This window comes from Borostomias antarcticus (genome assembly GCF_949987555.1).
Source record: "Borostomias antarcticus genome assembly, chromosome: 18".
Taxonomy (NCBI): Eukaryota; Metazoa; Chordata; class Actinopteri; order Stomiiformes; family Stomiidae; genus Borostomias; species Borostomias antarcticus.
In genome coordinates this window covers 19,086,673-19,099,570 of record NC_140251.1, presented here as the reverse complement: position 1 = coordinate 19,099,570, position 12,898 = coordinate 19,086,673, and the positions used below count along the sequence as shown (strand labels likewise).

The following is a 12,898-nucleotide window of genomic DNA, read 5'->3' as shown; positions in this document are numbered from 1 at the left end:
ATCCCAGCTACATTAACCGTCCTGTGTAATTCAATGAACTCTCATTTGGCGGCCATCTTGCCATTCTGATGGTCTCTTCCTCCCCTATACAACACCACGCAGACGGAGCATAAGGACTCGCTCCCCTCTAGAAACAACAGAGCATCCACCATTAGACAACGGGGCAGGGGCATAATTAGAAAATGACTTCCTTTGCAATCCTGGCTAAGTAGTTTACACACTGTAATTACAGGGGGAAAAAAACATCTTTTCATCAGTTCCCTGATTGAGCTCATCAACCCAATAAGATCCATTTTGAGCTTAGTGTGTGCTTAGTGTGTGTGTGTTTAGTGTGTGCCCGTGTGTGTGTGTGTGTGTGTGTGTGTGTGTGTGTGTGTGTGTACTCAGGCAGCATCTGGGCTAAGAGAATTAGCCCTCAGTGCAGCAAACATTACAGCGTGAGGTCGGTGCACCGAGACACGGCTCTCCGGTCACACCACCCACTTGACAGCGCCAGCCGGCCAATAGGAACGCAGACATTAGGGAACTTTTTAGGGAAGTTTTGACGTGACTCTGCTACAGTATCAAGATACACACCATCCTGAGGAGCAGACCGGCTGAGCAGAGCACAGCCATGTTGTCTCTTTCAAGGTTCCCTTCCCTTCAACTGCACTGAAATGAGCAGAGGGGCCTTATTTAAAGGTGTAGTTCACTCAAAATACAGCATATTTCAGAAGCGATAAACGGTATTTAACGTTTGATGAACCGTGGCGTTCAATCGAATGCAGTGCAGTGAGATGCCACGTCTTGACCTTAATGACCTTTACCCTCCGTGTGGACTTGTCCTTGGCCGAGTCGTGGAGAATTACACCCATAGTACATGTGGAGTGTGAGTACAAGGGGAAGTGATTAGCCTGGCCTGAGGTCTCTCTGTGCTGGTGTGTGTGGCTGTGGAGACACCAGTCCTGGCCTGGCAGCTGTTAGCTCCACGGATCTCCGCTAATCACTCTCTGCTGATTACTCTGATGACTGTATGATGCTCTTAAATAATCAACTCTGCCACCACCGAGAAAAAAAAAAAGAAGCTAAATAATTATCATCATCTGCCTAAGTACTGCAGCTGCACCCCGCCATAATTAACGCTAGCGCTGGAGCGGGCGTCTTCTCCTCCGTCAGTCAGAGACGCCCCTTATTGGAGAGATAGAGCTAACTGGAGCAGAGATGGGAAGACGAGACAGCATGGGGCCCATTATGGAACACACACCCTTCTGTTTACAACACACCAGAGGGCCTAGAGCCCAGGTATGGGGCACAGTGTGTTCTGCTAAGAGAGAGAGAGAGAGATGGAAAGAGAGATGGAAAGAGAGACAGGGAGAGATAGTGAGAGACAGAGACAAAGAGACAGACGGTGAAAGATTGTGGTTTAGACTTCAAATCAGTAGGCCTACCCCTCCCTGGTTCTGATGCTATCACCCCCCCACACACACACACCCCCACCCCACTATACATCCCCCCCCCCCCCACTATCCGCCTCGCAGACACAATTAACATTTTCATAAAAACAATTCCCTGCCTCCAATAGTCCAGTGTAATTTGTTTTCCATCTCTGTTCATTAATCATTGTTTAAATCGGGGAGCCATCTCTTCTCTGCCATCTGCACTCAGCTGCGCTGCTGATATGATACCTCTTCCCCTAATGGGAGCTGACAGCCAGGAGCAGGCCTGTCCAAATAGCTGGCTCCATGGGAACCCCCTCCTCCACCCCACAGCCTCCCTGCCTGGGAGCTAGCAGGTGAGACAATGCTGCTGAAGTCTAATTCCACTCAGCGGTAAACATGCATCTACAGAGGAAGCCAAACGCACAACACTTATTATCAGACCGTACAACACCTCTTCATATTTGGCAAACGTGTAGAACTATGACTTGGTATTCTTAGAAAGAAGAGATCTTCTGAACTCACTACACATCATTTGTTGGCAAGAGTTGGTTCTTTTCTAGTTAAATGAGCACAGTGCCAGAGTTCCTACAATCAGCTTTTGTTTTCGTAGAATTGGGAACAGGCTTATTAATTATTCACTGTTTGCTGTTCTCCTATAAGCGAGCTGTGCTTTTCACTCTGTTGCCTCATAGTTCAAAGCCTTAAGGCGATAGCCCCTCTTGCACTTGTGTAAAGAAATATGGGTGGTAACTTAGTAATCCTGAGTCATTTACCAAACGAAGCTTTCGCTATGCTGTACCTGTTCAGGATGGATTGGATGGTCGTTTCCCCATCAGCTTTGAGATCGTGATATCGAGGGATTGTGGACCCCCTCACACCACTCACCATGTTTGCCACCTTCATTTTCAACGTGGTTTAAGACGATGGAAACAGCTTAGACATTGAACACGGATTAGATATTCAAATCATGTGCTCTGTGTTCAAACAAGAGAAAGCGTCAGGGGGTCGGGAGTTGGCAGTGACCTCAGTAGTTTTCTACCGTAAACACTTTGACTCTCCTGTGAGATGATGCTCTACACACACGCACACACACACACACACACACACACACACACACACACACACACACACACTCAAACCAATTCTGCCACAGGCTTCTCTCTGACTCAGCTCAGTTCCGAGACTCACATCGGTTGTCTCTGGATAACGATGGCACACTAGTAGATATGGTAACATAAGTCTCCTGTCAGCATAACTTCACTTGGGCCCTCAGAAAGCCGTGCCCTGTGTCTCATCCCTAGCCGAGCCCTCATCCCCCCTGTGACACCGCCTCATCCCTGCAGCTGCACTTCCCCCGTCTGACTCGGAGGGGTAGAGGGCGCCGGCGCGGGTAAATGGTGTGCAGATCTGGAGGGTGAATATTTCATGTTGATTGATCGCGCTGGCTGCCACCCACCTGCTCCTGTTCCCCGCGCCCCAGCGGAGGAGAGAGGAGCGGGGGAGAGAGGAGCAGGAGAGACGGGCTGGCGCGAGGAGCAACGCTCCGTCTCTCCGCTCACATATGACAGATGGGGCATCATCGCTTCAGAGGAGAGCGTTTGGAGAGGGGGTGGGGGGGCCTCTCCTGCCAGGTGAGGGTGGCCAGGAAGAGATGGTTATGGCACACGCTGATATCCTTGTTTGAATACAGGTTGTGCACTGGGTGCCTGGCAGATATGATGTTATTGACAGCTGACACACATGCAAGCACACAGATGCACACACACAGATTTACACACGTGCACACGCACGCACGCACACACACACACACAAACATATTCATACACACACAGCTCACAAACACAGCTCACAAACAAACAAGCACACACACATACAGGCTCACAAACAACAAACAAACAACCACACACACATACAGGCTCACAAACAACAAACAAACAACCACACACACACACAAATACGCACGCACGCACACACACAAACATATTCATACACACACAGCTCACAAACACACACACAGCTCACAAACAAACAACCACACACACATACAGGCTCACAAACAACAAACAAACAACCACACACACACAAATACGCACGCACGCACGCACACACACACACACACACACACACAGACACACACACACACACACACACACACACCCCTTCGGCTACAATCAACTGTGGACATACTACAATATTTTAGCATGATACAGACATTAGTCTTGCTATGGGGAATGTGTTGCCTTAGTTTGTTGCAACACCGCTATTATTCAGGTATTAACAGTAATGCTAGCCGTGTCACATTTAATCATTTTCATAACACAGAGATAGTCGAGATCAAATCTGCAAGCGATTCTGCATCTCAGTCAGCATGCACTAAATAGACTGATGGACACCGCTGCAAAAGACTACTCCATTTACAATTGATTTCAAATTCTAACCCGTGCATCTTCGAGTAACTTACTTTCTGCAGATAAGGTACCGTTTATTAAGTATTAATATCTTACACCAGTTTCACAGCGCCCAGTCTGAAGAACAGCTCGTTATCATCCTCAGCAACAGGACTTGCTTTTTACTTTTCACTGGCAAAATTCGTATCAGTATCAAATAGATCATCATCGATTAATCTTCACCTGTATCAACGTCTTACCTCTGGACTCCGGAGCGGATTGGACGTGGAGTGACAGCAGAGTTGAGTGAGCTGTGATGGGCTGAATCACTCTCCTCTCCTGGAGAGCTGCGCTAATAGTGACGTACAGGCGGACTCCTACATGCCGTCATGTTGTCCTCTATCAGGAGCGCGTACTCCTCCTGCGAACAACGATGCCGTTTCATTGTTAGAGCAGTGAGAAGAGATGTTTTAAAAAATGACTCGAGAGAACTTGGGTATATCCTGAAGCTATACATCTCCCCCATCTGGCTAGTGACATGTAGTGTAGGCCTACGCTGGGCTCTGTGCGTAAAGTGCGCGCATAAGGAGGAGTAACCTACGAACACGTTCTGCCTCCCAGATGAACACTACAGAACCGTTGAGCACAATGGACAAATATGTTCCACTGACAGATGCACTGTGAAATACAATATTTGATGCAATATCTGCTAGTGACTAAACGGAATCTGGATCATAGCCCAATGGAACGGTTAGGAATCTTTCCAAATGGCATATTTAACTAAACGGTGATTGAAACATTTTGAAACATCCAGCTAGGCCTACCATTAAAGGTCCTGAATTCTGGAAAAACGACCTCATTCAGGGCTTCTGTAGCCTACATTTGGGTTTCTGATGTGCCAACTAATACACAAAGGAGGTCACAGACAGTTTTTTGTGGGAAACCAAATTAAGAAGACGTGATTCAACAAGCCATTCAGATTTGGCCCCTGATATATTTTGGATGTAGTCCCGCTGCTACAACCTAATTCAACGTTAGTAAGCAGTAAAAGGCCCTCCGTTATTCAATGCATTCATCCAATCATTTAATTCAAATTTCTCTCAGTCCAGCGTCCATTTTTGTTCACTGCAAACTACCTTCTCAGTTCGTTTATGTTTGCAAACGTTCGCGGCGAACACAGAGCTAACTGAAAAAAAAGTGTATAAAATAGTTTGCAAACGTTCACTGAATTTGAATGCACCCCATGACTCCTTAATTACCGCCCCTCATCATTTTAATTTTTACTAACCATTCAGAAACGTCTTAGCTGCATTTGAACTTCTGGAGGCACGGTGGGGAGAAGCAGCTCATTTGCATTTAAAAGAGCTGTCACTATCAGTGAAGAAAGCCATAATAAAAAGCCTGTACTGTTCTAGAACAACATCATATGGACATGAGACAAAGATCAACTTGAACCAGAATGATGTGAAGAGAAGAGTATGGAGAAGGGAAGGAACTGCTCATGATCCAAATCATACAGTACCCCCTTATCAGTGAAGCATGATGGTGGTAGTGTTGGCGTGGGCGTGTATGGCTGCCAATGGAACTGGTTCCCTTGGATTTATTGATGATGTGAATGCTGACAAAAGCAGAAAGATGAATTCTGAAGCGTTTCAGGCAATATTATCTGCTCATATTCAGCCAAATGCTTCAGAACTCACTGGACGGCACTTCACGGTTCAGATGGACAATGACCCGAAGTATACTGCAGAAGCAACCAAAGAGTTTTTCAAGGCAAATAAGTTAAATGTTCTGCAATGGCCAAGTCTGATCTTCACCTGACCTGAATCCAACTGAGCATGCATTTCACTTGCATGAGACACAACTGAAGGGAAACCGCCAAAAGATCAAGCAGGAAGTGAAGACAGTTGCAGTAGAGGCCTGGCAGAGCATCACCAGGGACAAAACCCTGCGTCTGGTGACATCTATGAGCTCCAGACTTCAGGCTGTCATTGACTGCAAAGGATTAGAAGTATCAATTAGATTTATGATTATGTTAGTTTGTCCAATTACTTTTACATTAAATCCATGGAACTTGTCCAGAAAGCTGCTGCTCGCCTGGTGTTCAACCACCCAAAGTTCTCCCACACAACTTCCCTTCTCCGTTCTCTACACTGGCTCCTGGTAGCGGCTCACATACAGTTTAAAACGCTGGCACTAGCCTACGGGGCAATGAAAGGAACAGCCCCCTCCTACCTCCAGGCCATGGTCAAACCCCACACCCCCTCCCGACCGCTACGCTCTGCTACCTCGGGAGGACTGGTTGCCCCGTCACTGCGAGGCCCCTGCGGTCGATCGACACGGTCACGGCTCTTCTCTGTCCTGGCCCCGCAGTGATGGAATGAACTGCCCACTGACATCAGGACAGCAGAGTCGCTGACCATCTTTCGTCACAGGCTCAAAACTAATCTCTTCAAGAAGTACTACAACGATCCACCCTCTTAAGCACACATTGTATTTTAGATTGCTATTCTTGCACTTTGCCTTCAGGGGGCGGCTGTAGCTCAGTTGGTAGAGCGGGTCGTTCAATGATCGAAGGGTCAGTGGTTCGAATCCCAGCTCCGACTGTCCACATGTCGAAGTGTCCTTGAGCAAGACACCTAATCCCAAATTGCTCCCAATGAGCAGGTTAGCACCTTGCATGGCAGCTACCGCCATTGGTGTGTGTGGGAGAATGAGAGGCCATTGTAAAGCGCTTTGAGTGCCGCTAAGGTGGAAAAGCTCTGTATAAGTGCAGTCCATTTACTATTCAGCACTAGATTATGCTTAGTCACTTGTTTTAGAAAGGAGATGCACTTGTGAGTTCTGGAAAGTAGTAGTACATTGGCTTTTCCTACGTTTAATGCAATTGTTAGTCACTTTGGATAAAAGCGTCTGCTAAATGACTAATATATGTGATATATGTGGGGTACCACATATAACATTTGTTCTAATTCCTACACAGTTCACCCAATTTGGATCTAAATACCCTAAAATTAAAGCTGAAAGTCTGCACTTAAAGCACATGTTTCATTTCAAATCTGTTGCGGTGGTGTCAAAATGATAAAAATGGTGTCAATATTTATCGACCTGACTGTACTTAAGAAAGACGCAGGGGCTGAAGGCTTTGGAGAGCTGGTCAGACGCACAGAGGGTCAGGATGACAGGAAACGCCGGAGGGCTCGTCTGAAGAACACCTAGAGGGAAAAGGAGTATAATAGGGGACCTTGAGACCTCACACACACATTCACACACTCAAATGTGGATGGCGCTTCCACACGAGCCCTGCTCTTCAACAACTTTGACATCTTCTCAGGATATCTCTAATGAGCATGATGCCCCCTCTGACCGTCTGAAATGAATAATGCAGGCTTTCTAATCCTGCGAGCGCTCCCAGGCGATGGGACAAGTGAGGATACCTCCGACTTGTGATTCAGCTGTTTTTGTAGTTAACAAGTGCTAAGGGCACTCTGAGGTTTCTGTACCCAGAATTTAATTGGATGCTTGTAATACGTATCCCTTGCTGTCATCTACTTGACCTTAACCATGGATTACTCTCTGGTACAGTTAAGAGTTTGTATTCAGAGCACCGAGATTAAACACACTCGCACAAATGTTTTATATGTACCCCCAAGGCTGGTGATGCCGGTGTTAAAATGTGGGTTGCTGTGCAAAGACCTCACGGTAGTAACCGGTAAGAACACATTTGGACAAATGTAAGATAGCCATAGATTTGCATGACGACAAAGCCGAGGTACGATATTTGGGCTGGTTATCTGGGGGATTCTCTGACGATAAAACCCAGATGTTAGTGGGTGTTGGCAGGTTTTGGGGTCAATGGGTGTGGGGTATAAGATTCTCCCTTCAGGAGGTTCATGGTCTACGTCAGGTGTAAAAGGAGCTGTGTACTGAACCACAGCAGCAGCCTGATGTTCAGCGGTGTGAGGTACAGTCCTCAGGTCATCTGGACACCTGTCTGGTCCACAATACCAGTCCGTCTCCTTGTAGATTCTCCATCTCACCACTCCTGGTTCCTGTTGAATACCTGCTAGGGCCATCTCACGGTTGTGTTCAGGGATATTACCTTATTATTCTAATCTGACCTCTTTGAAATGTTAAGTGTAGAGACCTAATATATACCTTCAAAGCTAAAGCTCTCTTAAAGTGATTGGAGTGTCTTGAGCAATGCTCTCCCGTTTAACGTGCGGGCTAATATGTTGCTAATCTCATGCTACCTGGATGTTCATATAGGACGATAATCCAGATGACAAGGATGAACTCAGGACCACAGTAAAGCTCTTTATCGGAGTGCTGCACCCACACCCCTAAGCACAGCAGACGGGGAGAGGCTTTCAACTTAAGAGGTGCAACTTTAATTAAACCTTCTCTAGAGGAATGGAAGGTCTTTTCACTCGAGCCCTGTCGTACAGTCCAGACCATGTTGTGCAGCGTCTCAGCCAAGCCAACCCTGTTAATGACTAAAGATGATGAGAGGCAATAGTGGAAAAACTTGTTTATTTTCTATAGTAACCATGGTCGGTAACCACCTGACCCTGTATCACAATCAAAGGAAGAGAATAATAAAGGCAAGTATTTCAACGGAGCGAAGAATCATCTCAGCGAAGCGGGCGATATGAGGGATCAACAGAACAGCGCTAGCTGCTGGCTTGGTCACAGAGAATACCAAAAAACTGATACGAGATTCACCACCATGAACCACACAAACGCCTCGGCAGTGTTGACAGGGGAGAAGGGGCTTCCTGTCTGAAGGTGGGATAAACTAAACTACCTCTTGAATACATAAGGATATGAAGCAATACAGTGACATTACAGTGCTACTGCACTACCCTCTAAGCCTGGTACACAGTAAGCAGCTGATGTTCCGTACAACGCAGGTAGAAGAGATGGTCGAGCCAAAGGGCGATAGGTCGCTTTCTAAACATCACTTAATCACAGTATAGTCTAGCAGAAACCAGAGAACTACAGGAAATGAGAAGAAGAGAGTTGTGGCAGAGACGAGGAGGTGGTTTGTCCGGCTCACGGTGTTTCACAGAGTAGAAAAAGAGGTTAAAAACGGAGCCCGGTGTTGATCCTGGAGACTGGCTCTCCGCTGGGCTACTTCTGCTGCAACCGGGCAGCCTTGAACTTGGACACCTGTTTGAGGGTCTCCTGAGGGGCCTCGGGGGCCACCTCCTCCAGCCTCCTCTCCGGGATGGTGGGCAGGGCTGGGGGGGCGAGCGCCAGGTGGGGAACAGAGGAGGAGGGAAGAGGGTCCTTCTCCACCACGGTGCCTGAGAAGGCCTGCAGAAACACAACAACAAACCAACAACAACAACGGCTGTCAGGTGGAGGAATCATTGCTATACATGTTATTGACCGGCGTTCACAGAAAAGCAGAGAGTCATTCATGGGCTATAGAGGCCACAGAGCAGCACCAACCTGTAGTTCATTTAAATGATCCGAGAACTGAGAAATAACACACAGTAGTATCCTGTTTTATTTTATTCTGCTCCTGTCCAGATGATCTGTGCTGGTTTTAGGAGCGTGTACTGTATGTTCTTAGTCCGAGTTGTGTTCTTTACAGTACAGCGTGTTGATTGTTGAGCCACATCTCAGAAGGCCCAAAGCCATGGAACACAATACCTAGATATCAGGGAAGCCAGCTCGTTAAATAGTTTTAAAAGAAAGCTAAAAACGTACCTCTTCACTTTAGCTTTAAACTAGCTCCTTTCGGCTACTGCACTTTTCTTTCTTTTTTAATGTACACTCTCTCTCTCCAGTACAATATTTTATTTTATTAAATTATAACACTATTTTACTGGATTCTTATCCTTATCTTTTATTGTGTTTTATCGTCCATCTTATCTTCCTGCTTTTTTTTTAATTTTTTTATTATTGTCTATTTTTATGTGAAGCACTCTGTGCATGAACATTCTCTGTTGTAAAGCACTTTGGCTTCATTTATTTGTATAAGGTGCTATACAAATAAAGTGTATTATTATTATTGTTATTATTATTATTATTATCCATCCATCCATCTTCATCCGCTTATCCGGGGTCGGGTCGCGGAGGCAGCAGTTCCAGCAGGGGGCCCCAGACATCCCTTTCATCATAAGATACGTGGTTAGGTCCTCCTCTAGGTGGCGCTGTTTCCCAGAGCCTTCTTAGTCAAGGGATACGTTACGAAGGGCGGTGTGAACCCATCGTAAGCTGTCCCTTGGCGATGCGCTCCGTTCATCCTGTTATAGTTTTCGCACTATCAGAGCAAAATTATACTTTTAAAAAGGAGAGTTGCAATAAAGCGCACATACCCTACCTGCGCAAATTACATCATTAGTGTACACAAAATTCAATGAAATTGAATGATGAAAATAATGTTTTGTAGCCTACATAACACATCATGGGAATGTTGTTTTTAAAAATGTAATTGAGCCAAACAACATATAGGGACCATCCATAGCCTAATATAATCCACTTTGTGAACAACAACATTTTCTTATGTAAAGGGATAATTTGATGACATGGCTTGTCTGGCTGTCTTTATATAATGTCAGATAGCCTACCAACAGATATCCTGGCGAATTGATTAATCCAATGAGGCCATCTAGATGAATAGCCAAATATCCTCACACGCTCCAGAATATTGTAGAAAGCCTTCCCAGAACAGTGGAGGCTGTTCTAGCTGCACAGGGGGGACCAACTCCATATGATGCCTATTCATTTAGAATGGGATGTCATGAAGGTTCCTGTAGGTGTAATGTGTAGGTGGCCCAATACTGTTGTCCTTATAGTGTACTTTGCTAACAGATTCACAGTATTTAGTGATCTTACAAATGCTGTTTGTTATATTGTGTGCCTTCTTCAAAACCTCTACTGTTGTAATGTGGCAAGAAACGACAAATATACAGGATAAAGGGAACGTTTAACATGGGCAGGTTTGTTCTTCAGACTTTTGTCCTGTAGCAGGCGGTCTTTTTCCGGGGTGGGGTTGTTAGACCCATGCCCAACCCCCAACCTGGAGGGCCAGTTGTTGCTTTTCGTCTGGCCTCTACCTGAACCTGCCCGGCATGGTTGAACCTGCTGGGGGGTGACCCCCCACCAATATAGCCTTCATGGTCATGGAGGCACACAAGCCTTCCCACCACGACAAGGTAGGAACACGTAGGAAGGATGAGTGGTGTGGTGAGTGTATGTAGTGTGTGTGCGCAGTGTAGTGTGGTGGGTGGGCAGTGTGTGGTGAGTGTATGTAGTGTGTGTGGTGAGTGTGTGCAGTGTGTGTGGTAAGTGTTGTAGTGTGTGTGGTGAGTGTATGTAGTGTGTGTGGTGAGTGTATGTAGTGTGTGTGGTGAGTGTGTGTAGTGTGTGTGGTGAGTGTATGTAGTGTGTGTGGTAAGTGTATGTAGTGTGTGTGGTAAGTGTATGTAGTGTGTGTGGTGAGTGTATGTAGTGTGTGTGGTAAGTGTATGTAGTGTGTGTGGTGAGTGTGTGCAGTGTGTGGTGAGTGTGTGCAGTGTGTGTGGTGAGTGTGTGCAGTGTGTGTGGTGAGTGTGTGTAGTGTGTGTGGTGAGTGTGTGTAGTGTGTGTGGCAAGTGTATGTAGTGTGTGTGGTGAGTGTGTGCAGTGTGTGTGGTGAGTGTATGTAGTGTGTGTGGTGAGTGTATGTAGTGTGTGTGGTGAGTGTGTGTCGTGTGTGTGGTGAGTGTGTGCAGTGTGTGGTGTGTATGTAGTGTGTGTGGTGAGTGTGTGTAGTGTGTGTGGTGAGTGTATGTAGTGTGTGTGGTGAGTGTGTGTCGTGTGTGTGGTGAGTGTGTGCAGTGTGTGGTGTGTATGTAGTGTGTGTGGTGAGTGTGTGTAGTGTGTGTGGTGAGTGTATGTAGTGTGTGTGGTGAGTGTGTGTAGTGTGTGTGGTGAGTGTGTGCAGTGTGTGGTGTGTATGTAGTGTGTGTGGTGAGTGTATGTAGTGTGTGTGGTGAGTGTGTGTAGTGTGTGTGGTAAGTGTGTGTAGTGTGTGTGGTGAGTGTATGTAGTGTGTGTGGTGAGTGTGTGTAGTGTGTGTGGTGAGTGTGTGCAGTGTGTGGTGTGTATGTAGTGTGTGTGGTGAGTGTGTGTAGTGTGTGTGGTGAGTGTATGTAGTGTGTGGTGAGTGTGTGCAGTGTGTGTGGTAAGTGTGTGTAGTGTGTGTGGTGAGTGTGTGCAGTGTGTCTCAAGCATCTGCATCATCTGGGAGGGAAATTAAATTAGCGACATTGAATGGAATGCGTGCAGTGTGGGAATAGACAGAGTATACAAAATATACACTTAGCCTACCTGGAGTTGGCAGAATGATGGGCACTGATATGGAGGGCCACACAACTGTGCTAGGGCCTGCTGCCTCCAGCCTCTCACGCTGCACACCCAGCCTCTGCCTCCCCACCTCCAGGAGCTCCTCGCTCGCATCCGTGGTGTTCAGCTGCCTCTCACGGGGGTGGGGGAGGTGGGGGGGTGTCATGGGGGGTGAGAGCACGTTGACGGGGTGGAGCGGTCTGACCACGCTGGGGTCTCCTCTCCAGAGGACTGGGAGGCTTGGGGTGATTCAGCTGAGGGCTGGGAGGATTGGGGTGACTCAGCCGAGGGCTGGGAGGCTTGGGGTGACTCAGCCGAGGGCTGGGAGGCTTGGGGTGACTCAGCTGAGGGTTGGGAGGCTTGGGGTGATTCAGCTGAGGGCTGGGAGGCTTGGGGTGATTCAGCTGAGGGCTGGGAGGCTTGGGGTGATTCAGCTGAGGGCTGGGAGGCTTGGGGTGACTCAGCTGAGGGCTGGGAGGCTTGGGGTGACTCAGCTGAGGGCTGGATGTTGGAGGGGCCCTCTCCAGACTCCAAATCAAGGCCACCAGTGATGCCTTGGAAGGCTGTGGGGCCGATGATCGATAGGGCCTTCTCCTCCTCCGGGGTGAGGGAAGGCACGGTGCTCTGCCTCTCGGCGCACTGCCGCCCCCCGGCTTTTGGCCTGCCTGGTGAAGTCCTGCCATTTCTTGCGGACGACTGTCCACTCCCTGGGTGGCCCAGGAGTGGAAGCAGCCATCCCCGCTGCAATGCTCT

General features: G+C 47.4%; 1 protein-coding gene across 1 annotated transcript in view; it reads right to left on the bottom strand.

The window, feature by feature from the left end:
• Positions 1-8,380: 8,380 nt before the first annotated feature.
• The window catches only part of uri1 (URI1 prefoldin like chaperone), a 25,534-nt gene continuing 21,016 nt past the window's right edge, over positions 8,381-12,898 (bottom strand). The window contains exon 9 of the mRNA XM_084452826.1: positions 8,381-9,124. Coding sequence (XP_084308952.1) covers positions 8,939-9,124 — 186 coding nt within the window. The 3' untranslated portion in view covers positions 8,381-8,938. The remainder of the gene's footprint in view (positions 9,125-12,898) is intronic.